The 27,281-nt window shown below is 42.5% G+C and overlaps 1 protein-coding gene across 1 annotated transcript in view; it reads right to left on the bottom strand.

Annotated features, from left to right (window-relative positions):
* The window catches only part of TTLL5 (tubulin tyrosine ligase like 5), a 306,157-nt gene that overhangs the window by 76,039 nt on the left and 202,837 nt on the right, over positions 1 to 27,281 (bottom strand). The window contains exons 30-31 of the mRNA XM_043473030.1: positions 22,322 to 22,517; positions 1,845 to 2,062 (exon numbers count right to left, since the gene is read on the bottom strand). Coding sequence (XP_043328965.1) covers positions 1,845 to 2,062; positions 22,322 to 22,517 — 414 coding nt within the window. The remainder of the gene's footprint in view (positions 1 to 1,844; positions 2,063 to 22,321; positions 22,518 to 27,281) is intronic.

The following is a 27,281-nucleotide window of genomic DNA, read 5'->3' as shown; positions in this document are numbered from 1 at the left end:
GCACGAACCACATCGGCCACCACAGGCCATCTCAGCAATAATTGAAAAGACCACGGCAAACAGCACACTCGCAAATTCAACATTCATTTCCCTGCCTAACTGTGGGCTTTTCAAACCTGGGAAGGAGTGTGTGCTTTTGGAATGCTTACGATGGTTACTAAGACTTACAGAGGCCTGAAGTGTGCCAGGTATTGTTCTATGTACTTTACATATATTAAATGTTCATCTTTATCAACTGCCCCATGAAACAGATATTATCTCCACAAATAAGGGAAGAAACAGTTCTAGGGGGCTGTGTTAGCTCTTCATTGCTGTCGTAGGCTCTCTCTAGTTGCGGCAAGTGGACTTCTCGTTGGGGTGGCTTCTCTTGTTACCGAGCACGGGTTCTAAGCATGCAGGCTTCAGTAGTTGTGGCTCACAGGTTAAGCTGTCCCACAGCAAGTGGGATCTTAGTTCCTGGATCCAGGATCGGACCCGAGTCCCCTGTGTTGGCAGGTGGATTCTGAACCACTGGACCACCAGGGAAGTCCCCAAGTAAGGAAATTGAAGCCAAGAGTTTAAGTAAATTGCAACTTGTTGAAGATCTCGCATCAATGAAGTGTGAAGGGGGATCCGACACAGGCCGTCGGGCCCCAGGGGCTGCACCCTTAAGAAACTGAGAGAGGCCACACATCCTTCCTGTCATGCCATCAGCTCTCAACCACAAACTGAACCGTCCTACTGCTCCAGAGAGTCTTCTAAAGTCATTACAATGCCAGTTATTTCTAGAACAGTGCTTGGCACTTAGTAGGCACTGAATAAATATTTGCTGAATAAATGAATCTGGCAGCAGTATAATTAAAACAACCACAAGGGATTGTTTTCCGATCCAAATCCAGAATTTGATTCATTATCCAAGGGAGGGGGGGAAACATGAACTGCTTTTTATGTGCCCTAGGATTCCTTTTTACAACTTGAGTTGATTTTGTGAAGGACAAATGAATGGGGAACCTCAAGGAGAGCAAGAGAAATACACAAATCTCTTCTAGGTGATCATCCTTCAGGGGTTGCCTCCTCCTCTGGACAGCTTTGTAAGTCCCCAGTTTTAAATGGACAGGGGCTGCTAGAACCAACACTTTTTTTTTTACCAGTCCATTTCTAGTTTTCTAGGGAAAATGGCTGGAGGTAGAGTGAAGAATGTGACCTAAAACATGTATGTGATGCAGGTACCGAGATGTTTTTTCAGGTAAAATAGGAAGATGACAAAAGGTATTAGAAACATTGTTGCTCACAGAGCCTGATGACTAATGTCAATGAAGTTAATTCATCTAACCAGATCCCAATCCTATGTCTTCCCTTCCAAATGCCTAAACACAAATAAACAAGGGTGGAGGTGAGGGAAGGGTGTTGCATTTTATATGAAATTGAAAAGATCTAACTCTGTAGAATGACTGAAAGAATACATCCAGGAGGAAGCTCTCATTTCCCTCCTCCAAGCCCACAGTTCAGCACTGTTATCAGGTGCCGTGTCTGATTGAGGCTCCTGCTAGAGGCCACAAGAGTTAGCTGCCAATGACCCTGAACCTGCCAACTGCAATGCTCGCCATTACCCTTGGTGAACTTAAAAGAGCAGTCTCTGCCCCTCTCCCAGGGTACAGCCTTGACACTGGCCATATTGTAATAGCTCCCCCGGTGATTCTAGCTTACAGCCAGGGCTGAGAAAACAGTTGGCCTTTATTCCCCATCAGGTGTTCTTTTCAACATTGCAGTACACATTGTCTTGAGCCTCCATAAGTAAAGAGCATTGTTAGCACAGAATTGATACAACTCAGAAGGAACTGAACAGAAGAATCCTGAAAACTTACTTGGAAGCCCTTTGGGATGTTGCCTTTCTGAGGACTTGTTTGTGACTGGGTGGGGGTTTGGGGACCAGGGAGGAGGAAGAACTTGCAGGTGGCACCACTTTTTGTGGCAGAGTCGTTGGCTTCTGGCCACTGGCTGTGGCGCTTGGAATTCTGCAAGCTGCACCATTATTTATTGTCCATAAATTGGAGTTAGGTAGTGTCTGGCTGCCAAAGATCGCCTACAAGAAAAAGAAAAAAAAAAGATTGATGGAGATATTCTTCACAGTCTGTTTGCTGTAAGTGAATAACTGGTTTGCAATCCTGAGGGGGAACAAAAGGAAAAGGGACACCATTCAAATGAAGCAATTTTAAAGAAAAAACATCTCCTCCAATAATGGCAGTGCAGGTTTAGATTCAGAGAAGGGAAATCTCTTTTAGCAAAGAGTGGAGATGGTCTTGTTGAAAGTGCCCTGGGCTAGGAATCAGGGCAGGCGGGTACTGTGTATTGTCCGTAGATGTGAATTAGAGAAGCATTTGGTATCTCCCGGTCTTAGTATTTCCCTTCATTGTTAAATTCAACAAGAATTTAATGAATGCCTCTTGTTGGGTGTCGAGTACTAAAAGTATGGCACAGAACAAAAGTGACTTGAACCTGACTCAGCTCCAGCCCACTCACAGAACTCTGACTCCCCTAGAAGGTCTGCACCTTTGAGGAAAGGGAACGAGCTGGTGTGGAGTAGTGACACCTTGATGACCTAAAGATTATTAACGTTAAGACCTGCACTTGGAAACACTTTCAAAGTAAAATTACCACATGGATACTGGTTATTATACATGAATATAATATCAAAACAAAGGTATTTTTGCTTAGAAAGTAAGCCTACAGATACTAAATAAAGACCCCAAAATCACCATCTAGACATCACAAATATCAACATGTACTTGTAGGAAGGATGTACATTTAATTGTACACTTCCTCAGAGAGAGGCTTAAAACAACTCTTGCAACTTATTTACCTCATTAGAAATAGTTTTTTTTGTGTGTTACAATTTTTGTTACTGATTCCTGAAATATGTTAACACTGCTTTCAGCATGCATGCCTCATAAAAGCTTTAAATATAAAAGGATATTAGGAGGAAAATATAATTGACAAAAGACATAGGACTTATTAAAAGGATTCCTGGAAATTGATTTCCATCTACAGGCACTACATTTCAAGAGGCAATGGGAGAAATGTCATTTTCTCATGGCAAGGCCTGAAGGAATATCAGATGCTCTCAGGAGACATTCACCTTCTAGGTAAACTACACTAGCAGTATTTCTGTCCTTTACAAACTTTCGTTTTTGAGATATAAAAGATGAACTGAGTAGCTTTAGTAAAGAGTTGTTAACCAATCCTTCTACACTAATGCCTTAGAATGTCCCATTTCAGGAAAATGTGTCCAAAGGTCCCTGGTTGGGCAGATACGGGGTTGGGGGGGGGGGTAGTTGGCATTCTTGTGTGGAGGGAGTGTTTGGTTGAGAGGCTTGACAAAGAGCAAAGTGATTTCAGAGGTGGGAGATCACGGCAGTTTCTTGCAGACCAACTGGACTGAGATGGTCCTCATCTCAGGAAGCCACCTGAGAGGGAACTGAAGAGTGGCTCACTTGCCTCTACCTCTGACCAGAGCGGGGGAGCCAAGGAAGACCCGAGTCCAGGGAGAAAGCCTAGCGTGCAGGGCCGCAGCGTGTGCACGGGGCTGCACGCTGGGGCGCGGGGAGTGGGAGCAAGGGCGTGGGCCCTCTGTAACCAAGGGGTGCAGCAGAGGCCAGCTTGTGGAACTGGCTCAAAAATAAACCCACCCCACCATGTCTGAGGGCCTAAAAATCTATGGGAGAGATTCAACTGGAAGGAAGGAGGGTAGCAGGAAAGGGTGACCCCAGACTTCCATTTTCACCACTACCTCCCAATAAGTGAGCTTAGACTGAAGAGTGCTTGCAGGATGCCTCGCTCAGGGTAGGGGGGGAAACCAGAACTGACAATGAGGGCTAAAGAGTTCTATACTGGCCATCTATAACACATTCATGGGATGAGAAGTAGAGGAGGAAAACCACCGTTAGTGAAGAACTCACGGAAATAAAAACATTCTTTATTGAGTTAGGTTTTTCACACAGTGACGGAACTGCCATCAGGAAGAACATCTATTCAATACATGTTTCCGTGGTGACAACTTAACCATATTTCAAATTTGTTTAAAAACTCTTCCTGGGACATCTAAATACAAATAAAAAGATGGATAAGAAGAGCAAGGTCAGAACAGTGAGTACAGTAAGCTTCTATTTGTGTGAAAAAGGAAAAAGGATACTTACAAACATATCTTTATATGCCAATACACATACACAAACATATACACCATGTTGGTACCTGTACAGAACAATTCTGAAAGGATTAAAAACAAAAACTGGCAGCTTCCATGGGAAAGAACTGGTTAGCTAGGGGTTAGGGGAAAAGGGAAACCAATTTTTTACTATATATCATTTGTGTCTTTTTGAATTTTATACCCTCTAAATGTGGTTATTTATTCTAAAAATAAATTATTGAAAAGTCAAGAGTAAGTCAAGTTCTAATAAGATGTGAGCAGGCAGCAGATTAACTTTCTAAGTATAAATCAAAATATCAAATGAAGCCCAACTGGTTCGAGGACTTGCCATTAGACTGTGGTGAAGAAGGAAATGACTGTTCAACACTTACTGTGGCTTCAAGACCAGATTAGGTCATCAGCGAAAGGCAAAGGCTCATGGAAGTGGAAAGGAACATGGCTCTACAGTCAGGTGTGACAAGTGGTTAGGGCGTGATAAGATGGACACGCTCAGTCGTGTCTAACCCCTTGTGATCCCATGAACTGTACCCTGCAAGGCTCCTCTGTCTGTGGAATTCTCCAGGCAAGAATAATGGAGTGGGTAGCCATTCCCTTCTCCAGGGGATCTTCCCAACCCAGGGATCGAACCCAGGTCTCCCTCATTGCAGGCAGTCTTTACCATCTCAGCCCCCAGGGAAGCCCATAGTCAGGTATGCCGGGACTCAAATGTAGGCTCTGTCACTTGTAAGCTGGGTGACCTTTCAAGTTACTTAACTTCTCTGAGCTTTAGCTTCCTCATCAGCAATTACAATCACTTGGCTGGACTGTGGGGGATTAGATGAGGATCAATAAGTAAACGTAGCCCAGGCACTCAGTAAAGGTTTCTTGAAACAAAGTGAAGCCCCAGGCACACAGCAGAAACTGAAATGCCCCCTTCCTTCCCAAACTACCCCCTCAGTTTACTGAGGGACCAAAGGACGGCCGACATGCAAGTCTGCTTATCTGCAATGACCTGTGAGTGGTAGTTGGTTCTGTGCTCTTCAGCATATTTTTCTAGTCTTATGATGATGCTCACTAGCTGCAAGAGCAAACTCATAAAATGAAAGCACATGTGCAGGTTCCCCAGATCATATTTACGCAATTCTTTTTGGCAGAACAGCCTTTTTCTCTTCTAAACGCTTATAAAAATGCATTCGTATCTGTCTTATCACATTTAGCACAATTACCTTGTATTACAGCCACTTATATACATACTTTTTTCTGCGTCTGGACAATACATACTGGAAATGCCTGCCTTTGTACTTGATTAATTTTTGTTTCACTAACAGTGCCAAGAAGGCTGCCTTGTGTACAAAAGGTGCTTAACAAACATTTACTCCATAAGTGAAGAAAAAAACACCTCCTATTATACCAACTACTAAAGTCCTATACAAGGAAATAGACAAGTTTGTGTTTACATAGAGATGTAATCTTGTAGAAGGACCATTCTCCAGAGTCTGAATAGTGAAAGTGCCTAGTATGTTTCGTGTTCAACTTACACTCAGCCACAATACATAAGTTAAGCCCTTCTTCAGATTCCAAATGAAAATAAATTCACCTTCCTAGATGCACATACTGTGGCAGGACCTCAGACACTTGTTCCATAGTAATAAGATGAGTCTCTACCTCGAAACCACAAAATAAACTAGGAGAATTTATTGCTTAGGAGACTCACTTGCCTGGATACTAATAGTTCTTCTTTCCTTCCCCCCAAAACTGTCCTGATTTTGTTTCGGTAAAAACATGTGCCCACCTAGAACACTGTATTTCCATCTCTCCTGTACCTTGAGATAACCCTGTGACCTAGTTCTGAATGGTAAATAGAGAAGCTTCCAGGTGCAGTTCTGGGAAAACTCTTCAAAGGGGGCAGACTGGGCTGGCTGGGGCACAGCTGTTGCCCTTGACTGTCGCTGTCCTTCACCCAGAACATGGCCGTCTACTCAGAGGCAGACAAGGTGGAGGTTCCTTGCTAAGGATCGCAGAGGATAAAGACAGGAGGAACACGGGTTCCTGACAGCGCCATGGACTTTAGGAGCACCTCTATCTCTAGATGCCTGGTTATACAGGGGAAAGAAAATAAATCTTTAACTTGTTTAAACAGCCATGGGTGGGAAGTGTTCTATTATATGTAGCCAAATGGAATCCTAACTGAGCTGAGATATAATTCTCCATCTACCAAAGAGTCAAGCTGGTTTCAGCCTCAATATAACAAAAATGTAACTGCATCTCAAAAATAGCAGTCTTCCCAAATACAGTAAAAAGCTTCTAGGTTCTCATTCGTCATTTGGGGATCATACACTTATAAACTGAATGGATATTGAACTTGTTATAATTCTATGCCATCCAAAATTCCCCAAAGTCAGTAATGTGTCAGACAAGTTCCCAAGTGTTGCACCAAAGCCAAGGCTAAGTGGAATGAGATTAAAGTAATCAAATCTGATGAGAAGAAAACCAGAAAGTACTCAGGCAAAGATAAAAGCAGACATATAGATGTGTGTAGAATATTGGCAGAAATCAGCCTCCTCAAACCTCCTCCCCGCCCCTGGCCCCCACAGCCTGCATTGACCCTAACCCTACAAGTCTACCACTACGACAGATTATGTGAACTGCTTTGTCCTGGTATTCATTCGTAAATAAACAGGAGCATTATACAAAGTTCTCGCCGTGTGATTTCTAAGCACTGTGAGGTGTGGACAGAGTATCAGCACCCTGCACTTGGGGGCTAGCCCTGGGACGGGACCTGCACTGTCACCGGTCACTGTCCTGGGAATGCGAAAGCTGGGTCAGCACCGGCCTCCATTCACGACCTGGTCAACAAACACAAGCCTTTGCTTCTTTATTGGGTGTGGGAAACAGCAATGCTTCGGCAAGGACGCTCAGAGAAAACCACAGTTGGAGGGTTGGCTTGGCCCCAGACAAAAGACTGGGAAGGCCCTCCTTCTCCCACAACAGAAGGGTAATCGTGGGTGGGAAGGAGGAATCTGTGATAGACAGAACACAGACTGCAGCTTGGAAGGTCACATGGAAGCAAGATCTGGGTTCTCTTACTTGAAAGATAATACTGTTCAAAGATTAAATTCTGGGAGGTTGTGTGGTGTGTGTGTGTGTGTGTGTGTGTGTGTTTTAATTCCTTCCAGAGAAACACCCCTTTCAGTCTTGACTCAGGCTTCTTGGTGAGGGAGTATAACTGGATGCCTCCCTGCAGTGAAATAACTCTCTAAATTCATTTTTTTTTAAATTAAGGTAGATGAAGCAGGCAAATATTAATCTCTATTTGAGCTGGTTAACATCACTTTGTACCCCCTTTTTCTCTGCTATCAGAACAGCAAACATTTTAGGCATCTTTCTCCCCATGTGATATTTTATCCTAACTTGGATAAAGTTTCCATAATATGGCTTCTAGTTCTGGCAACTCAAGTACTGGATGGTTTATCTCCCTGAGAAGGTAAGATGCTAATCACTCATCTTTACTACAACCAGGCTGAGAGTTGCTCAAAGCAAAGAGCAGATTACGTGCAACCATACAATGCTGTAAAAAAGGCAGAGGGACAGTGCTGCGCTTAGTCGCTCAGTCATTCAGTCGTGTCCAACTCTGCGACCCTATGGACTGTGTAGCCCGCCAGGCTCCTCTGTCCGTGGGGATTCTCCAGGCAAGAATACTGGAGTAGGTTGCCATGCCCTCCTCCAAGGGATCTTCCTGACCTAGGTATCGAACCCAGGTCTCCCTCACTGAAGGCAGATTCTTCACCGCCTAGGTCACCAGGGAAGCCAGGGGGAGGGTAAGGTAGCTGTATCTATTTGGGCAAAATCAAGCTTCCAAAAGGTCTTCATCCCACCCTGTATGCAGTTCTTGGCTGTCTTCATTTCACAGCGTTCGTCAGCTGGGGCAAGTCTGAAAGCTGAGCAAGATAGAGAGTACAACTTCCGGTACTGCAGCCAGCAGTGGGTAATGCTAGGACCCCAACAGGGATGGGGCAGAAACCCTGAAGATGCTCTGGTTCACATAGAGAGAGACGGATGACCTGGGCACTGAGACAGGACTCTGAGACGCCAAAGAGATCTGGAAGTCGGCTGGGATTCCCTTCCATTTCTAAAACCAGTTAAGAATTTATTTCTCCTTTAGCAGCTAGGAAAGAAGGCTCTTACTAGTTCCAGTGACCTATTCCAAAGGATGTGAATACAGGTGCTTACTGGGACAGAACAACTGAGAAGAGAGGATTATTCACCAACCAACTGAAAACACTTGCTTCAGGCAGTCCCTAAATCAGCTGTACCTACCAACATTTGAGAAACAATGCAGGCCATTAAAAAGAGATATTCAAATATACTTACAGGCTTCAGACTTTCTGCAGCTAAGCATACAAAGATACCAACAGTGTCTCTCGGTTGATGTCTCAGTAGTATTGAGACTCTTGAACAGATCTTGGGCTAGGTGTGTGTTACAAAGTCCTACTATGAGGCAGCAGGCTAAGGCCAGGGCTGCAGCCCATGGTCACAAAGCTACCTAGCCCTAGGACGTCACACAGACGACATTCCCTCACTAGCAGCCCCATCACCCAACCAAATGACAGGCATACATTGGGAGAGGCTTATATTCTGAGGGCAAATTTAGACTCCAATGACTGTAGACTCTGCATTGCTTTCTATTTTTTCTTCCCTCAATACTCAGAAATATTTGGCAGACTAATGGTTTTTTTGAAACACGTTCATTAAAAAAAAGGAAAACTGTTTTAAAAGTCATTTTGAATTCTGTCCTCTGATAACCTCTAGCAATATTTAGTCTCTTTTCTGTATATAATCACCTATTTTCTAGGCATATTATACATTATTTCTGTGGGCTTACAAAAATTGGCATATGATGTCTGATTTTTTGGAGACTTTTTTCATTCAAATATCTTTCTTGAGCATTTGGTTCCATATATATAAGGGCAGATCTAGATCACTGTTTTTAATGCCTATCTATTTTCTATTGGGCTTCCCTGGTGGCTCAGTGGTAAAGAATCTACTTGCCAATGCAGGAGACACGGATTCGATCCCTGGGTTGGGAAGATCCTCTACAGAAGGAAATGGCAACCCACTTCAATATTCTTGTCTGGGAAATTGCATGGACAGAGGAGCGTGTCAAGCTACAGTCCATGGCATCACAAAAAAAGTCAGACATGACTTAGCAACTAAACAACATTTTCTATTACAGTTAATCATAATTTACTTAACAAGTCACCAACAGTAGAATACTATAAACTAACACAGAAGATCTATATTTGCAATTAAGGAACTAAGTTTCCAATACATGTTTAAGCGGGAAAAAGTAGGCCCCCTAAAATTTTATACTTTCATTTTGAAACCACACACACACACACACACAGAAGTTTTCACCAGTTTAATTCTCTATTTAAGAATAGTGTTGTAATAAACATCATGTTATTTATACCTTTTGATATATGCTGGATCATTTCCTTAAAATAATTTCTTGAAACAGAATAGCTAGATCAGAAGGCTGCTGCTGCTGCTACATCTTTTTTAATACATATTCTCAAATTGCCCTCTGTAAGGCTGTACCAATTATATTTCCATCAGTATGTTTGGAAGAATAACTGCCTTACCTTTCCTTGATTATTATAAGTAAATACAACATGTCCTATGGAAAGCTGGCTCCTAATTTGTTGCTAATGCTGTTTCTCTTTTTCTCTAATGTTTATAAGACATTTATGCTTTTGGACAAACATATTATTTTTTTAACCATTTTATCATGGTACTATTAATCATTCTTTTTACTCTTTCTCCTCATGTCTCTCGCTAGCAATAATTTGCATATAATTTCCTTCTGTCCAAATAAGTAAATACTAGTTTTTAAAAATGTAGATAATTGACCAGTTCTTGCCTCCTTTGTCAAAGATAAGGTGTCCGTAGGCATGTGGATTTATCTCTGGGCTTTCTATTCTGTTCCACTGATCTATATTTCTGTCTTTGTGCCAGTACCATACTGTCTTGATGACTGTGGCTTTGTAGTAGAGCCTGAAGTCAGGCAGGTTGATTCCTCCAGTTCCAGTCTTCTTTCTCAAGATTGCTTTGGCTATTCGAGGTTTTTTGTATTTCCATACAAATTGTGAAACTGAATCAGTTCTAATGAGATGGATGAAGCTGGAGCCCATTATACACAGTGAAGTAAGCCAGAAAGATAAAGCCCAATACAGTACACTAATGCATATATATGTAATTTTAAAAGATGGTAACAATAACCCTATATGCAAAACAGAAAAAGAGACACAGATGTACAGAACAGACTTTTAGACTCTGTGGGAGAAGGCGAAGTGGGATGTTCTGAGAGAATAGCATTGAAACAAGTATACTATCAAGGGTGAAACAGATCACCAGCCCAGGTTGGATGCATGAGACAAGTGCTCAGGGCTGGTACAAACGGGAAGACCCAGAGGCATGGGATTGAGAGGGAGGCAGGAGTGGGGATCGGGATGGGGAATACATGTAAATCCATGGCTGATTCATGTCAATGTATGGCAAAAACCACTACAATATTGTAAAGTAATTAGCCTCCAACTAATAAAAAAAAAAAAAGAAATTAGCATAAAAAATGTAGATAATTAGTATTTTATGAGCCTTGAACTTCTAAACCACCTTCTTAAATAGCATTCAAACCAATTTCTCCTTCTGGCATGAGGAGTTTAACTAAACACAAGTTGAGATTATAATGTTATGGACATGTGCATGAATACTCAGTCGCTCCATCATGTCCAGCTTTGCAACATCGTGGACTGTAGCCTGCCAGGCTACTCTGTCCATGGGATTTTCTAGGCAAGAATACTGGAATGGGTTGCCATTTCCTTCTCCAGGCAATATTCCCGACCCAAGGATTGAACCCGCATCTCTTGAGTCTCTGCACTGGCAGGTGAATTCTTCACCACTGAGCCACCGGGGGAGCCCCAAAGGTTAAAAGTACATTTAAGGCTAAAAGTAATATACAACAGAAGATAAGTCTGCATCTTCAGGTTCACTGAAGTCTTATTTGCAGTAGCTAAGATGTGGAAGCAATCTAAATGCCTATAAACTGATGAATGGATAAAGAAAATGTATATGCATGTGACAGAGTATCATTAAGTCTTAAAAAATAAAGAAATCCTGCCATAAACTACAATAGGTGAACCTTAAGGATATTATGGTAAATGAAATAAACCATCACTAAAAGATAATATGACACGATTTAAGTGATACGAGGAATCCAAAGTAATCAAATTCACAGGAACACAAAGTAAAGTGGTGAATGTCAGGGGCTGGACGGAGGGGAAAACAGTTCAATGTGTGTAGAGTTTCAGTTATGCAAGATGAAAAAGTTTAGTAATCTGTTGTACAACCACATGCACACAGTAAAAATACTGTACAATAAACAAAAATCTCTAAGAGGGTAAATTTATGATATGTGTTTTTTACCACAATGAAAAACAAAGAAATACATAACAATAAGAGCAACAAATTTTTATTGAGCTTTTATCATGGTCAGCGTTGCTCTAAGTGCTTTACATACGGTATCATATAACGTTCCCAACCACTTATGGTGGGTCCCATCATCACCTCCATCTACAGAGGAAATCAGAGCACAAAAAGGTTTCATGGTCTGTCCATGATGGCAAGTCCTGGGAGGAGTCTTATTCCATGGTCCCACTACACTACACTGCCTTCCTCATTTATGCCATGCTGACTCCCTTTTTATAGCAATTCCACTGAAGTTAAATCTATCTCCCTTCCAAAGCAAATCTAAAGCAAACCTAGCAACGTGTCCAACTTTTACCAGATGCATTTAAAAGACAGAGATTTCACTTAATTTATTCCAAGAAGAAAGGGTTGAAAAAAATTTGTGCATAAGCAAATCTTTGTTACTTACTTGGAAAGTTAAAGTGTGCAAGAATATGTGTGTGCATGTATAATAAATAAAGGTAATCTCAAAAGATCACCAATGACCCCAGACTGAGAGTTCAATTGGTTAAAAAAATAATTCATAACCTTACTTTCAATTGTCTCTTTTATCTTTTATTTACTAGTGGTAGTTTTAGGGAATTATTTCTGTATCAGTGTCCTTGTTCTCCTAATAATGTGTTTGCCTCATATCTTCTGATGAGTAAATGAAATAATTAGATAAGGTAATCTCTATGTTCCTTTACAACTTTAAATTCAGAGTTTCTAAATAGCTAACTTGCCTTTGTCTTCAAATGTATAGTTTATTTTATTTGGCTCAGAATATCACATGTTGACCTACTGTTTATCTTACATAAACTTTGCTGTCATATAGCTATTAAGTTTTTTCCTGTGGCTGCATCCATCACAGATGGATGGGGTTCTTTATGTTTAAAGATGAAGTCTTTCATCATTTCACACAAAGTAACTGCTGTGAGTCCCTCATATGCCCACAGAAAAACAGGAAAAAGCCAGAGGTCACAGAGTGAGGGGAGGGAATGAAACTGGCCACCAGGCAACTGTGGCAGAACCCACATTTTAAGGGTCGGCGGCAAACAAGGTCAATCCCAAGCAGCGGGCAGGTGAAGAGTTGTCTCTTAACATAACTACAACCAGGTGGGGTTTCGAATTTTGATTCATTGTATTGACCTTTTCTTTTATATTTATGTGTATGGATGTATAGCAGCAGCAACAATCAAACTCGAATGCCTTATCTGACTGATGATAAATGTATAAAACAAGGAGAAAATGAAGTGTCACTTACTCATGGGGGAGGCAGGTAGAGTGGAAAAGGGCTTTAGAACCCTCTAACCTGGCTTGTCTACTATAACTGCAATAAAGCTAGCTCTACAACCTGTGTAAGTTACTTACAGTTTTTGAGCATCAGTTTCCTCACTAGTGGAACGGAGATAATACTACATCTAGCATACAAAACGCACTCATGATATACCTGTTTCCTTGCTCTCACCTTCCTCCTTCCAAGCAACAGCTTAGAAAACACTCTGGTAATAACCAGGGGATATCTATTACTAGTAGTAATGAATCAGCATAATGAACTGATGTCTATATTAACAGTGCTTTAAGAATCAGATTTCTATGAAATCTATTGCAAAAGCAAGCATAGTACTAATCATGCCAAAGTCACTGTGGTATTCACATCTATAGACAACTGTCGTGTTTCCTGATAGTCTTCTCAAAAAAACCATCATAGAAAAAAAATTAAAAAGTATGACCAATAACAAAAGCAGGGTTGAAAGGACAAATTGATCATTGAAGAGATAATTCCTATGTTATTAATAACAACCCACACACTGAATCTTCAAACTTATAAACCATATTTCAAGATGCTGCAAGAACAATTCCACTACTGGGCATATATCCTGAGAAAACTGTAACTCAAAAAGACACACATATGCCCCCACATTCACTGCAGCACTATTTACAAAAGCCAGGACATGGAGGCAACCTAGATGTCCACTGACATATGAATGGAAAAACATGTGGTACATGTATACAATGGAATATTACTCAGCCATAGAAAGGGACAAATTGAGTCATGTGTAGTGATGTGGATGAACCTAGAGCCTATCATACAGAGTGAAGTAAATTAGAAATAGAAAAACAAATACAGTATATTAGTGTATATATATGAAATCTGGAAAAATAGTACCGATGAGCCTATTTGCACAGCAGGAACAGAGACCCAGATGTAGAGAAGGGACTTGTGAAACAGTGGGGGAGGGAGAGGGTGGGACAAATGGACAGAGTGGCACTGACATATCCACACCACCACACGTAGGACAGACAGCCAGCGGCAAGTTGCTATAGGGCACAGGAGCTCAGCTGGGTGCTTTGTGATGGCCTGGCAGGGTGGGGGAGGGGGGTGGGAGGGGGGCTGCAGAGGGAGGGGCTGTATGTGTACACACAGCTGATTGACAGCAGAACCCAACACAACATTGTAAAGCAATTATATTCCAATAAAAAAACAAAAAACTCAGCAGTCCCTGACACTGTTCCTAAATAATAAAAGTACCACAGAAGGTAGGGTGTGGGCATTTCTAAGAGTTTTAAGCTCTGGAACACCTTTTTAAGACATTCCTTTAATTAAGAATTTGAGGTAACCAGGATAACATACATTTAGCAGACCTTTTCTTTTGCAAAAGTGTATCTGCCTAGCAGGAGACTAGTTAGATTACCTGAGATTAAGTTTTCAAAATAGTTTTGTAAGTGTCAATGCAAGTACCTGTTGAACATATGAACTGCAATTTAAAATGTAATAATACATCTGTGTGTACTCAGTCATGTCCGACTCTCTGTCCATGGGATTCTCCAGGCAAGAATGCTGGAGTGGGTTGTCAGTGCCCTCCTCCAGGGACTCTTCCTGATCCAAGGCTCGAACCCCCATCTCTTACGTCTCCTGCATTGGCAGGCGAGTTCTTTACCACTAGAGCCAGCTGGGAAGCCTGATAATATATCTAACTATTGCCTGCCTGAATATTATCAGAGACAGAGCATAGAGCATGATAGCCAAGTCCTTCGATGCTGGAGGCTGGCAACCCTGGACTCAAAAACCCCAGCTCCTGTAATTATTTGTTACTTTTGTGAGCCTGGGAAAGCCACATACATGATGCTCTGTTTTTATAAGAGGGCAGTTGTGAAGATTCACTGTGAAGATTCACTAAACCACTGCAGGTTTAGTGTTTGGGCACATGAAAACATCCTGAGGAATATGATCCTCATGAAAACCCACAGATATGCATTATCATCACCATGTTAGAGATGAAGAAACCAAGGTTCAAGAAGGTTTAAAGAGCTTGGTGCAGGTCATAGGCTCAGGTTGAAACGGGATTATCTGACTTCACAGCCTGTCCACAGTGCCTATTTCTGAACCATTGAATGCAGTTTTACATGTATTATCACATATTTTGAATGGAGTGTCATTACAGAAGAAGAGGTTAGTTTGGGCAAAATCCGCTAAATCGAATGGCTCTAAGACAATCATAATCATAAACAAGCTAGATGAATTGCCAGTAAAGGTCAGAAGGGAATATAAAATTGAACAAAAGATCCCCAAACCAAATGAAAACAACACAAAGCAAAAGAGAGCAGCAGGAGGTTAGGAAGTTCAAATTAACCTGCTCCAGGAACTTAAGCACTGGCCTGAGGTTGGGCCCAGACCACCCCCTGATCCCCACGGCCAACTGTCCTCCCAGATACTCTTGTTGGAAAGTCGTAGAAAGACTCCCCCTGCAGAGCTGGTCTGCCTGCTGGCTCTCCCTGGGTCAGGCTGAGGAGCTAGCATGTTATTGCTGGCTGCCTGGAAAAGCCCGAGTGCCTGCTGCCTCCCCCTCCCCCACAACACACACACATAGTGCTGAAGGCGTGGAGAAACAGCACTCACTGCTGAAGCGGGGGTGGGGGGCGGTGTGCACGCACAATTTTTCTAGACACATGCAATGAACTTTTAGGAGCAGAATAACAAGACTTGGCTGGGTTTATATGGGAATCCTTCCCACACCTGTGAGGCTGTGCTTATATACACACACACAGTTAGCAAAAAGCTCATTACACATGGCATTCAAGATGTCTCATTACACACGGCACTCAAGATGTTGCTATCGTACTGAAAGACCCCTTCAAGTGAACACGGAGCTGCCCCCCGCCCTGCTTGTCTCGGGATGTTAGTCTCTATTGGCCCTCACCGAATCTAGCTTAGGTGAAATTGGGCACCTTAGGATGGGGAAGGCAGGCAGACAGAGTGGAAGAACAAGAGGAACTGAGGATGCAAGATTTTCTCCTACCCTGAGTTACTCTGCAAAGTTAAAAATTACGTCTACTAAAAATTGAAGGGCTTTGGAAACCAGTGAAAAATTAAGGCGTAGTTAAGATCCTCTCTCCCCCTCTCTGTTGTTAAAAGAAATTTCAGCAGTTCTGCCTCGACCATCAAAATATCCTTAATTTTTTGGCTTTTGGGGCTTTTTTTTTTTTCTCCCCAGACTGGAGTAGGTAGAGGAGAGTGGGAGGGCCAGAGGATGGGGGTTGGGAGCAGAGCTTTAACAAAGAATCACTTTAACAGAAACTCCTGAGTAATCGCTCTGCCCTGGGCCAAGAATAACATCAGCTCGATGTTGGCAATTAGAATCAGGTCAGTCGGGCCTCACAGCTGGTGCAGCCCTCCTTGCAGACCCCAGCAGGGAGGGCTACTCATGCTGATGTCACCAGCAGTCACCGCTGCCCAAGAAGGTCCCCCCGCTCAGCTGACAGAGAAGTTTTTTTTTTTTTTAATCCTTCTCCTTCAAGGGCAGGAAGCCAGTCTGAGAAGGAAGTGGGAAGCAACGAGGGAAACCAGAGAGAAGACACACTGGGATACATCAACACGTAGATTCATCGAACCACCCCGAGATGGCCAAGATCCCACAACTTCCTCAACCATCCTGGAACCCGTTTTAAATGAATGACTATACCTAAAGCACATGAAATAGTGCTTGGACCACCGTATGTGCTTATTAAGTGTTGGCCATTCTTACTAAAAGAGAGGGAGGAATCTGTGCCGTTACTTATCTCTCGTCCATCATAAAACTGGAATCCTGAGAGCAGTGGTGGCAAAATGTGCCCTGATAAGAGGGGTGAGCAGGACGTTTCCAAGTGTGGGAAACTCATTCATAAGGAAGCTGTGGTAGATGAAGTGAAAAAGATGGAGACAAAATTCCTATTAAAAAAAACTGCCTGAAGTTTTATAAGGGCAACACTAAGCTTAACAAAACCAGCCTCCCTTTCAAAAGACAGAGGACAAATAATGCAAAGGAGATACTTCTAATCTCTTTCTCTCTAGCTCAGTGGTTCTCAGAAGAAAAATCTTAGCATCATCTGGGAACTTGGAAATTATTGAGACCCATCCCAAACCTATTGAATCAGAAATGGGGTCAGAGAAGCAACTGATGTTTTAACAGACCCTTCAAGGGGTTCTGGTGCTCAAAACCAAGGGTTTGCAAACCAGGGCTTGCAGGCCAAATCCAGCCTGCCGTGTTTTCAGTTTTTAAATAATTTATTTATTTATTCTGTTTTGGCTGTGCTAGGCCTTTGTTGCTCTGCATGCGCTGCCCCGAGCTGCGGTGTGAGGCTTACTGCGGGGGCTTCTCTTGCTGTGGGCAGGGCTCCAGAGCGCGGGCTTCAGCAGATGAGGCTCCTGGGCTCTAGAACACAGGCTCAATAGTTGTGGTGCACAGGCTTAGCTCGTTCTGCAGCATGTGGCATCTTCCTGGGTCAGAGAACGAACCCATGTCTCCTGCACTGGCAGATGGAGTCTTTACCACTGAGCTACCAGGGAAGGCCCCTGCCATCTGTTTTTGCAAAGAAAGTTTTATTGGAAAACAGCCATACTCATTCATTTACATGGTCTATGGCTATTTTCCTTGGCAGAGATGAGTAGTTACCACAGACCCTATGTACAGCTTGCAAGGCCTAAAGTACTTACTTTATGGCCATTTATAGGAAAAGCTTGCTGACCTCTGCTTTGATTCAGAACCATGTTTTTATAAAGTGCTCATAGTTTCAATTTTATCTTATTTTGTTTATCATGTTCTCTATCAAATGACTGGATCATACCTATTTCCTTGTACCTCTGGCCCTGGAAGCCTCTGCCAATGGCTCCAGGTGACTTTCCTCTCCCAGGTCCATATTGCAGGACCAGTCTTTTGTATGAGTGATTCAGTAACACGGCAGTTTCTAGACTTGTGATTGAAATGCTGGACAGAGATGAGGATCAAAGCTTACACTGCATGAATGGTTAGTGATGCCCATTTCCAAACTCATATCCTGAATCATTTTTCCTTCCTGAAAGCTTCAAAAAACTAAGTGCAAAAAGGATAGAGAGCTATCTTTGAATGCAATGCAAGAAAGGCTGCATGATTTTTCCAACAATATTTTTAGGAGATCACTATGAAAGATACTGTCCATGTAGAACAGTAGACTAGAATACAGTATAGTATGTGTGTGTATTAGTCGCTCAGTCGTGACTAACTCTTTGAGACACCATGGACTGTAGCCCTCCAGGCTGCTCTGTCCATCGAATTCTCCAGGCCAGAATACTGGAGTGGGTTGACATTCCCTTCTCCAGGGGATCTTCCCTGCCCAGGGATCGAACTAGGGTCTCCTGCACCGGAGGCAGATTCTTTACTGTCTGAGCCACCAAGGAAGCCCCACAATACAGTGTAAGGTCTCTTTTAATGTCCTATTCCATAAACATATTTCTCTTGTGAATGAATACTAGGTAAATCAGATTTCAATTCTATCCACTGCTCTCAAATAGGAGCAGGAAATGGCAACCCACTCCAGTACTCTTGCCTGGAAAATCCCATGGTCAGATGAGCCAGGTATGCTACAGTCCGTGGGATCGAGAAGAGTAGGACACAACTGAGCGACTTCACTTTCACTTTTCTCTTTCATGCATTGGAGAAGGAAATGGCAACCCACTCCAGTGTCCTTGCCTGGAGAATCCCAGGGATGGAGGAGCCTGTTGGGCTGCCGTCTATGGGGTCACACAGAGTCAGACACAACTGAAGCGACTTAGCAGCAGCAGCAGCTCTCAAACAGGCAATTAACCAAACTGTTACTTATATCAATGGCTATCTACACTTTAGCAACTTGAATCCAAAGTATAAGAAGTTCATCAGAGAAATCATCTCTATCTAAAGGGGTTAACCCAAGGACAGACATACAGGACACAGGGAGAAGGCAAACCATGTTTCAGGCAATCATTTGGCTGTAATTTACAAAGGTCAGGTCTAGTATAATCACAAGGTGAGCTAAAAGCAGAGGCTTAAAAATCTAATAGGGCTTTGCTCTTTCTGTGGAGTATTTCTAAAAATCCTCTGAAATAAAGTGCTCTAAGTTAACTAAATATTCTTCATGTTAGAACATTTAATAACTTATTTGCTGTTTTAGTAGTTATAAACTCTTCAAGCTAATAGAATGTAGTTTCTTTCACTCTCTCCCACAGCCCCAAACTTCACCCCTACTCATTTTTACCTAAATCAACTGTGGATTAGAAGAACAGGGGGAAAAAATAAAATGATGTTATAAACATATATAAAATTATGATAAATGATGTTCTGTTCCCTCTCCAGGAGACACGAGATTAACTCCCTTCTTGGGAGTTCTGACTTCTCCCTACAACAGGTATTCTGACAGATTCTAAAAAACATATTTTCCATATACTTCATAGTTCAGTGAAACTAGGTCAGTATAATCCTCAGTGAAAAAAAAAATCCACACAAGAATAGCAGTACTCTGAGTTTTCAAAGGAATGTGAGTTGCTGGAAGCTAATCAAAAGAATGAGAAGGACTTAGAAATGAAGCAGTTTCTAAAAGTGAAAATCAGCAAAACTGTCTTTTTCCTCAAAACTTTCAGTGCTCTGCAATCACCTCCTTTTTTTTTTTTTTTAAATCATCCACCATTTCAGGGTATGGGAGCATTAAAAGGGACCAACTCTCTAGATTCATTAGAGCCACAGATTCTACTCAAATAAGGGAAATACGACTATGTATATTTCCACTATCCAGCATCTGATTAAGTTGGCATTCTTAAGTAATCCGAACTTCATGGGGTTCAGAAGTTTAAAAAGTTTTAAGAAATTTACACAGGTTAAAAAAAAACAACAAAAAACCCCCCAAAACTAAGATATACTGTGGGAAAAAATAAAAAATAAAAATGGAGTTGTTGCTAAGAGTGTTCTCTAAAATGAAGCTAGGAGGCCACTGAGGAAGTGGCCTGCACATCTCAGCAGGAACGGAATTTGAACCTCGACCGCTCCTTGTCTTAACACAGGCATCCAGAACATCTGCCCAGTGTTCCAGGAACTCAAGATGCTTAGGGGACCCTTATCCTCTAAGATAACTTGTGACAGTCTATTTATTTATTGGTCCCTTACCCTAAAATGACTCATAACCACCTATCCTTTAAGGACAAACATTTCCTTCCGTGTGTCAGGGTTGCATGGAACAACTCTAACCCTGTGGCTTTGGCCTTGAGCCCCTGACGCTTTCTCTTCCTGGGAATAATCTTTTGGTATTACCCAAATCTGTCTCCTGAACCGGAATCCTGAAGACCCTGAATGAAGCTCTAGGGAATTCCCTGGGGTGGGGTGGGGTGGGGGATGTCCAGTGATTGAGTCTCCCTGCTTTCACTGCCATCTCTGATCAGGGAACTAAGATCTCCAACAAGCCAGGCAGTGCCGCCAAAATGGGAGGGAAAAAAAAAAAAGTTCAAAAACTGGCCTAAATGTCTCTGCTATCCCAGTATTATTTTTATTTACTAACTTTGGCTGCAGTGGGTCTCCAGCGCATCACACAGGCGTCTTGTGTTGTGGTGACGAGGTTCTTTAGTTGTGGTACAGGGCTGTCTAGTAGGCTTAATTGCTCCACAGGAGGTAGGATCTTAGTTCCCTGACCAGGGATCAAATCCACATCCCCAACAATGGAAAGTGGATTTTTCACCGCTGGACCACCAGAGAAATCCTCCACAGAGACTGTTTAAATAAGGAAATTTCTACATGACAGAGAGTAGTGGGATGATGCTGTATTCCAGCTTTACAGATAAGAACTCAGAACTTTTCTCCAGTAAAAAAAGACTTCACAAATGCCCGCACTTCTGATTTCTTGATTACAAAGAATTAACATAATATACGGGCTTCCCTGGTGGTTCAGACAGTAAAGAATCCGCTTGCAATGCGGGAGACCTGGGTTCGATCCCTGAATTGCGAAGATCCCCTGGAGGAGGGCATGGCAACCCACTCCAGTATTCTTGCCTGGAGAATCCTTATGGGCAGAGGAGCCCGGTGGGCTACAGTCCAGCAAAGAGCTGGACATGAATGAGCAACTAAACACAATATAATATACAGATTATACTACCACAGATAAAGATTTTCAAGTGATGAATGATACTGAAAAAAATAAAAATTCCTATGGACCTGGATGGTAGTTGAAAAGACAATAAAGATAGCATAATAATTGTTTTATTAGAAGAAAAAGAAAACTTTGGGAATGTTACCTTTGAGTGAACACTAATTTTGCACAAATTAATGCACACTACACAGTACATTTTTATAAAAGCAAATGACAAGAGATTAAGACAATATATTTCTTCACATAAATATCAGGGAAGCTCACAGAACCAGTATGGATTCATCCAAGCAGAATATGAAAAACACGGTGAAGAAAAGTGAAAGTCACTCAGTCATGTCCAACTCTTTGCTACTCCATGGACTACACAGTCCTTGGAATTCTCTAGGTCAGGATACTAGAGTGAGTAGCTATTCTCTTATCCAGCGAACCTTCCCAACCCACGGATTGAACCAGGGTCTCCTGCACTGCAGGCAGATTCTTTACCAGCTGAGCCACAAGGGAAGCCCATGATACCAGGGGAAAATGTGGTAACTGATTCTAATGGTAATCCCAAATCATCAAGAAAAATTTAAGTCTCATGACCTGATTTTTTGTGTGTGAAGTCATCCTTTCTCTATAATTGGGGCCACACTGATACATTAGTGCAATATACTTATATAATTTCCTTACACAATATACTCAGAAGTTTGTCATTATAGACAGTGAGTAGGGAATCAATATTTCAGTAGCATGTAAGTTCCACTGCAACCAGAACTTTTGTGTCTATTGTCACATCTTTGTGTACAAACTGTTAAACCAGAAGACCAACAACCGAACAAGACCATTTCCTGTAAGAACTTGAATGTTATTCATTTCTTGAAAATCTTGACAGGCCATGAAGGATTAATGTGTGCTTTTATAGACCAAAAAATTATTTTAAAATGCTGGCTTTTAGGTATCTGGGAATTAGATCCTTTGGGAAATCACTGAACAAGATCAGGCAATAGAAAGGGTAAATATTACAAAAGAGATTTTTGTGCTGAAACTCTGAAATGAAGGAAAGGATGTTAAAACTGGTTCAGCATCACCTTTCGACAAAGCCAATGGATGGTGTCAGAACATTACTTCCCTGTTTGTAGGTTTCCCCATGAACCAACCATTCAAGCCATGGTGGCACTGGTAAACTTTTGAGAGGCTATTTCCACACTTCCCATGAATTTATTAAACCAACAGAAGGAAGATACCAGCACGTGGAAAAGCCTTATTTTGCATTACCTGGTGCCGCGCTCGGCTCTGGTCCAGAAGCTGCCGGGACTGAAGCTTTTGCTGCTCCAGCTGCTGCAGGGCAAAGTGCAGCTGGTAGCTGCCCGCCGTGGGGTGGTACTTGTGCTGTGGGACCACCCCTGTAGCCTTGCTGTACGCGTTGTTCTCTACCTCTCCCTCCCAGGCAAAGCCACCTGTCTGGAGGCTCCTGAAGAGAAAAGAAAGCAGATTTCTTAGAGTGGTTGTTGCGTGAACAATGAAGGCAAGGAGAGAAACACCTCTGTTATTTTTCCTTGATAGAACTGAACATAGTCTGGAATTACAAATCTGACTTGCCTACCAAACCGCAGCCCCATGAAGACACAGGTGGGCGACTCTGCTTTCCATTCTATTCGCAGCGCTTGTCCTAAGCCTTGGCCCGGACTGTTAAATAATTAAAATAGCCATTTTCACTCCCCTGTAAGGAAATGGCAATCCACTCCAGTACTCCTGCCTGGAAAATTCCATGGACAGAGGAACCTTGTAGACTACAGTCCATGGGGTCGCAAAGAGTCGGACACGACTGAATGACTTCACTTCTAATGGCCAAAAGGACCCCCTCAAGTGGAGCCTTGAGAGCTTCAAATGCAGGAGGGCAAGTTACTTGACGGCGACAACAGAAGCACAATCATCTTAACAGCGACTTCAAAAGCATATGGGTGAATGATACAAGATTGTCGGTTTTCCTTAGCCACCTATCGCAACATATCTGCTTATATCTCATATCATGGGACAGCATAACTGGTGTGAGAAGATACATTTTTTTCTTATTCTGAATTCATCTCATCTGGGTTCCCGGCCACACTGACATTTAGCTTGCACATATTTAAGACATTATTGCTAGATGAAATAAGCCAGCCAGAAAAGGACAAATATTGCATGATCTGTCATACATTAGTCAAATTCATGCAGACAGAAAGTTGAATAGTGGCTGTCTGGGGCTGGGGAGACAGGGATGGGGAAGATGTTGTTTAACGCGTATTGTGTTTTAGCTTGGGATGATGACAAAGCTTTGGAGGTGGATGGCAGTGATTGTTGCACAATCTTGTGAAAAAGTGAAAGTGTGAAAGTGTTAGTCCCTCAGTCGTGTCTGACTCTGCTACCCCATGGATTGTAGCCTGCCAGTCTCCTCTCTCCATGGAATTCTCCAGGCCAGAATACTGGAGTGGGTTGCCACTTCCTTCTCCAGGGGATCTTCTTGACCCAGGGATCAAAACTGGGTCTCCTGCATTGCAGGCAGACTCTTTACCACCTGAGCCATCAGGGAAGCACAATACTGCAAATGTACTAAATGCCATTCAACTGTACACTTAAAAGTAGCAAATTTTATTATATGTATTATTTTACTCCAGTTTTTTTTTTTTTAAGGTCTCCATTTATTTTTAGAATAGTCTTATTTGTAAATCCTTCCATCTCCTTAACACTTTTGGCTATTCAACTCTGAACCACCTTTAACTACCTAGTATTTTTTTTTTTTCTTTTCCTTTTAGAATTACAGTGACCAGAAAATTGTACACAGAAGAAACATGAAGAGCCTCATGGTGAGGTACCTTATCCCAAAACTTTGGTGAATAGGGCTTAGAGAAATAAAACAGTGCCTAATTCAAGAAACCTATTCATAGTGATTTAAATCATCATGTTATTCTTTCCTTTGTAAATATCCTTTGCTGTTAATGGTCATTTCAGTGGCAGAGATGCAACAACACTGGGGTGAGCTGACGCAGATCTTCCTGAGTCCTGACCTACCGGCCACCCGGTTATTAACAGTCTGGGTCCTGGTGACCCCAACAGAGCTCTGGGTGGGTGGTGGGTGGTGGGTGGGAAGCAAAGTGGGTTGTCTGCTAAGGCCAGAAGCCCACACCCCTCTCTTGCCAGGGACCTCTCTTTTCCTCTCTCCCAGCGTGGTCGTTCCGGGTTTGGTTTCCCTACCCCTCAAAGACATTCCAGACACCTTGTTAAGGGAAAGTCTGTGTAGTGTATTCTGAAGTCCATGGATGAAAGGTTTTCTACTCGTGTAATCTCACCTCTGATATGTCACATCCCTTGCACACCTCCCTCCCACAGTTTGGCTCCCACAGGGCAGCTGCACCATCACGCACTTTCAGCTACTTTTCCTGGAGAACAGCACCAGAAAGCTCAGAGCTTACTTATTATTAGCTTGCTTTCCTCTTTTTTTTTTTTTTTGACATTTGATCTTCCTGATCCCTCCTGAATTGCCTCAAGGTACTAGTTGCTAGACACGATCTTCCCCAAGGGGCTTCTGGAGATGTGGAGAAATGTGGAGACCAATGATCGTGGGTAAATAAAAACTCCAGTATGTGGATAAAATGTTAATGTTATTCACAAAGCAAAGTATTGAGTGGGAGTCAAACAGGAGTTCCAGAGTTTGGAAGGGAGGGGCCAGAGGAAACGACTATCTCTCTTCTTAGTGGGGGAAGAGAAAAGCTTACTAAAGAAGATACAACAAATAGCAACGGGAACTGAGGGAGCTCTGAGTGGAAGGGAGGGCAATGGAGGAAGGCATCCAGGTACGACGAAAAGCAGGAGCAAGCCAATCCAGTGAACACAGGGGAAGAGACAGATGACGCTGCAGGAACTGCCTGCTGAATGACTGAGCTCCCCATGCCAATTAAGGCAGGAATCTGAATCTAGAGTGAAATTATCACTTATGATAATTGGACCAAAGGTCAGACAATTCATCGATTGTGATTCTGCTTCCATTCCTGGTCTGCTGGTTACAGAAGGTTCTAGCCACAAGAAGCTGTCCAGACTCAGGGATTCAATACTAAAGGGTTTATATAACAATATAGCTTGTATTTCAGAATTCATCTTATGGGCTAGATAAATTGGTTTCATTTTCTAAAAACTGTTTTAGGGTCTTCTCTGGTAGTCCAGTGGCTAAGACTCCGTGCTCCCAAAGTAGGAGCCCAGGGTTCAATCCCTGGTCAGAGAACTAGATCCCACACGCCACAACTAAGAGTTGGCACACTACAATTAAGATTCTATATGTCACAATGAAGATCGAAGATTCTGCATGCCGCAACTAAGACCTGGGGCAGCCAGATAAACAAACAGATAAATAAAATATATTAAAAAATCGGTAACAGCTGGTTATGCCTGGAACCAGTGCTGTTATTATTATAAAAACTGCTTTAATAACAAATATTCCTAGCAGGCATTGACTTTAATGTCTTCTTGTAACCAGAGAGTCTTATTTGGAGATGACGAGGGACAGAGTCTTAGGTGTATGGACATGAAGCAAGTGTCTGTCGATGTATAAGGGGCAGGACAGTAGGTAAGAGAAGATCAGATGAGGGCCTTTGGATAAGAGAAGCCTTATCCATCTGACTGCACACACATTGGGCAGGCTGCAACGAGATTAACTTTTAAAGTGAAGGCTGTTTTTAATCTCATCAATAACAAAAGCACAGTCTCCAACTCACAAAAAGAAGTTTCTGCAGTAAGTAGAGGTTTTTGGCAGAGAGGAAGGCGTTTTCACAGGGCAGCACTGGGTGTGTGTACGAGTGCTCCGCGGGGTAAGGCAGTGTGGTGAAGACCACGAGAGACCTGCCTGCTTTGAATGCCAGTGGGTGCTTCTCAGACCGCAGCGTCTCACAGTTAAAGCACAAGACTTCGGGGTCTGCAATATGCACGTGTTGTCATCACTGACATGGAGGATGCCAGCTACACTGTCACTTGGGTTTGCCCCAAGTGAGATTATCTATCTACATAGTCCCTTCCATGGCAGCTACGAGTTTCTCAAATACATTTCCTCAGTTCAGTTCAGTCCAGTCGCTCAGTCATGTCCAACTCTTTGCGACCCCATGAACAGCAGCACGCCAGGCCTCCCTGTCCATCACCAACTCCTGGAGTCCACCCAAACCCATGTCCATCAAGTTGGTGATGCCATCCAACTATCTCATCCTCTGTCGTCCCCTTTTCCTCCTGCCCTCAATCTTTCCCAGCATCAGGGTCTTTTCAAATGAGTCAGCTCTTTGCATCAGGTGGCCAAAGTATTGGAGTTTCAGCTTCAACATCAGTCCTTCCAATGAACACCTACTTCCACCAAAATTTTGAGATTTAGTTATTCTTTAAAGTTCAGTTTTTAATGTTATTCTTTGCTCAATACTAAAATATTATACACATTCCCTATAAATAACTTCCTTATACTTTATGTTATAGAGTAGGATAGACAGAGTTAAACGAGTTAGCTGTGAGAATGCTCTGTTGAACATTCGATTCGAATTCAGAGATTCAAAGTGAACTATGCTGTATTTTGCCCTGACTACCTATGTAGCTAACAGCCAACAATACAGCAAATTTCTCTAAACCATGCTTTCTTTTATTAGCCTAGTCATTTAGAAGGTTGTCTTTCTTACTTTCTTTAATACACTGTAGCACTGCAGGACTAAATGTTTCTCACCATCACTCCCTTCCTGTAACATGTCCCACCCCTCCAACTTCTGGCCAAAAAGGCTGTATCTTTCCCTTTGGTTTAATGTCTGTTCCATCAAATGGATGCTGGTTGTCAGGACCTCAGAGGAAACTGGTAAAATACACAGGTCTTTAGCAAAGCAAAATCTCCTGAGCAGGCTGTTGCCCTCTTCATAAAGATATGCCTTCAGTGTCACGATTTCCCAAGAATAATATGATGTCTCAAAAGAGAATATAGGGTAGGGATGAAATGGAGGAACTCGACAGTTGTACAAACAGTGTGATTCCGCAGTCCACTTCCCCAGTTCCTTCTACCCAATCCAAACAAAACCTGAGCAACCATGTACAAGGACGCCTCTGTCCTCTTGAGGATGTTGGCAAGTGTGCTTTCATCTGTCCTGATAATGGGAGTGGGGGATTACTGACATTTAATAGGTAGAGGTCAAGGGTGCTAAATGCCCAAAAATATCAGGGAAGTCTCAGCCCTGTGCTGGGAAAT

The sequence above is a fragment of the Cervus canadensis genome, chromosome 6 (assembly GCF_019320065.1).
Source record: "Cervus canadensis isolate Bull #8, Minnesota chromosome 6, ASM1932006v1, whole genome shotgun sequence".
Lineage (NCBI taxonomy): Eukaryota > Metazoa > Chordata > Mammalia > Artiodactyla > Cervidae > Cervus > Cervus canadensis.
Note: the sequence above shows the minus strand (reverse complement) of the source record. Positions and strands in the feature narration are given on the sequence as shown.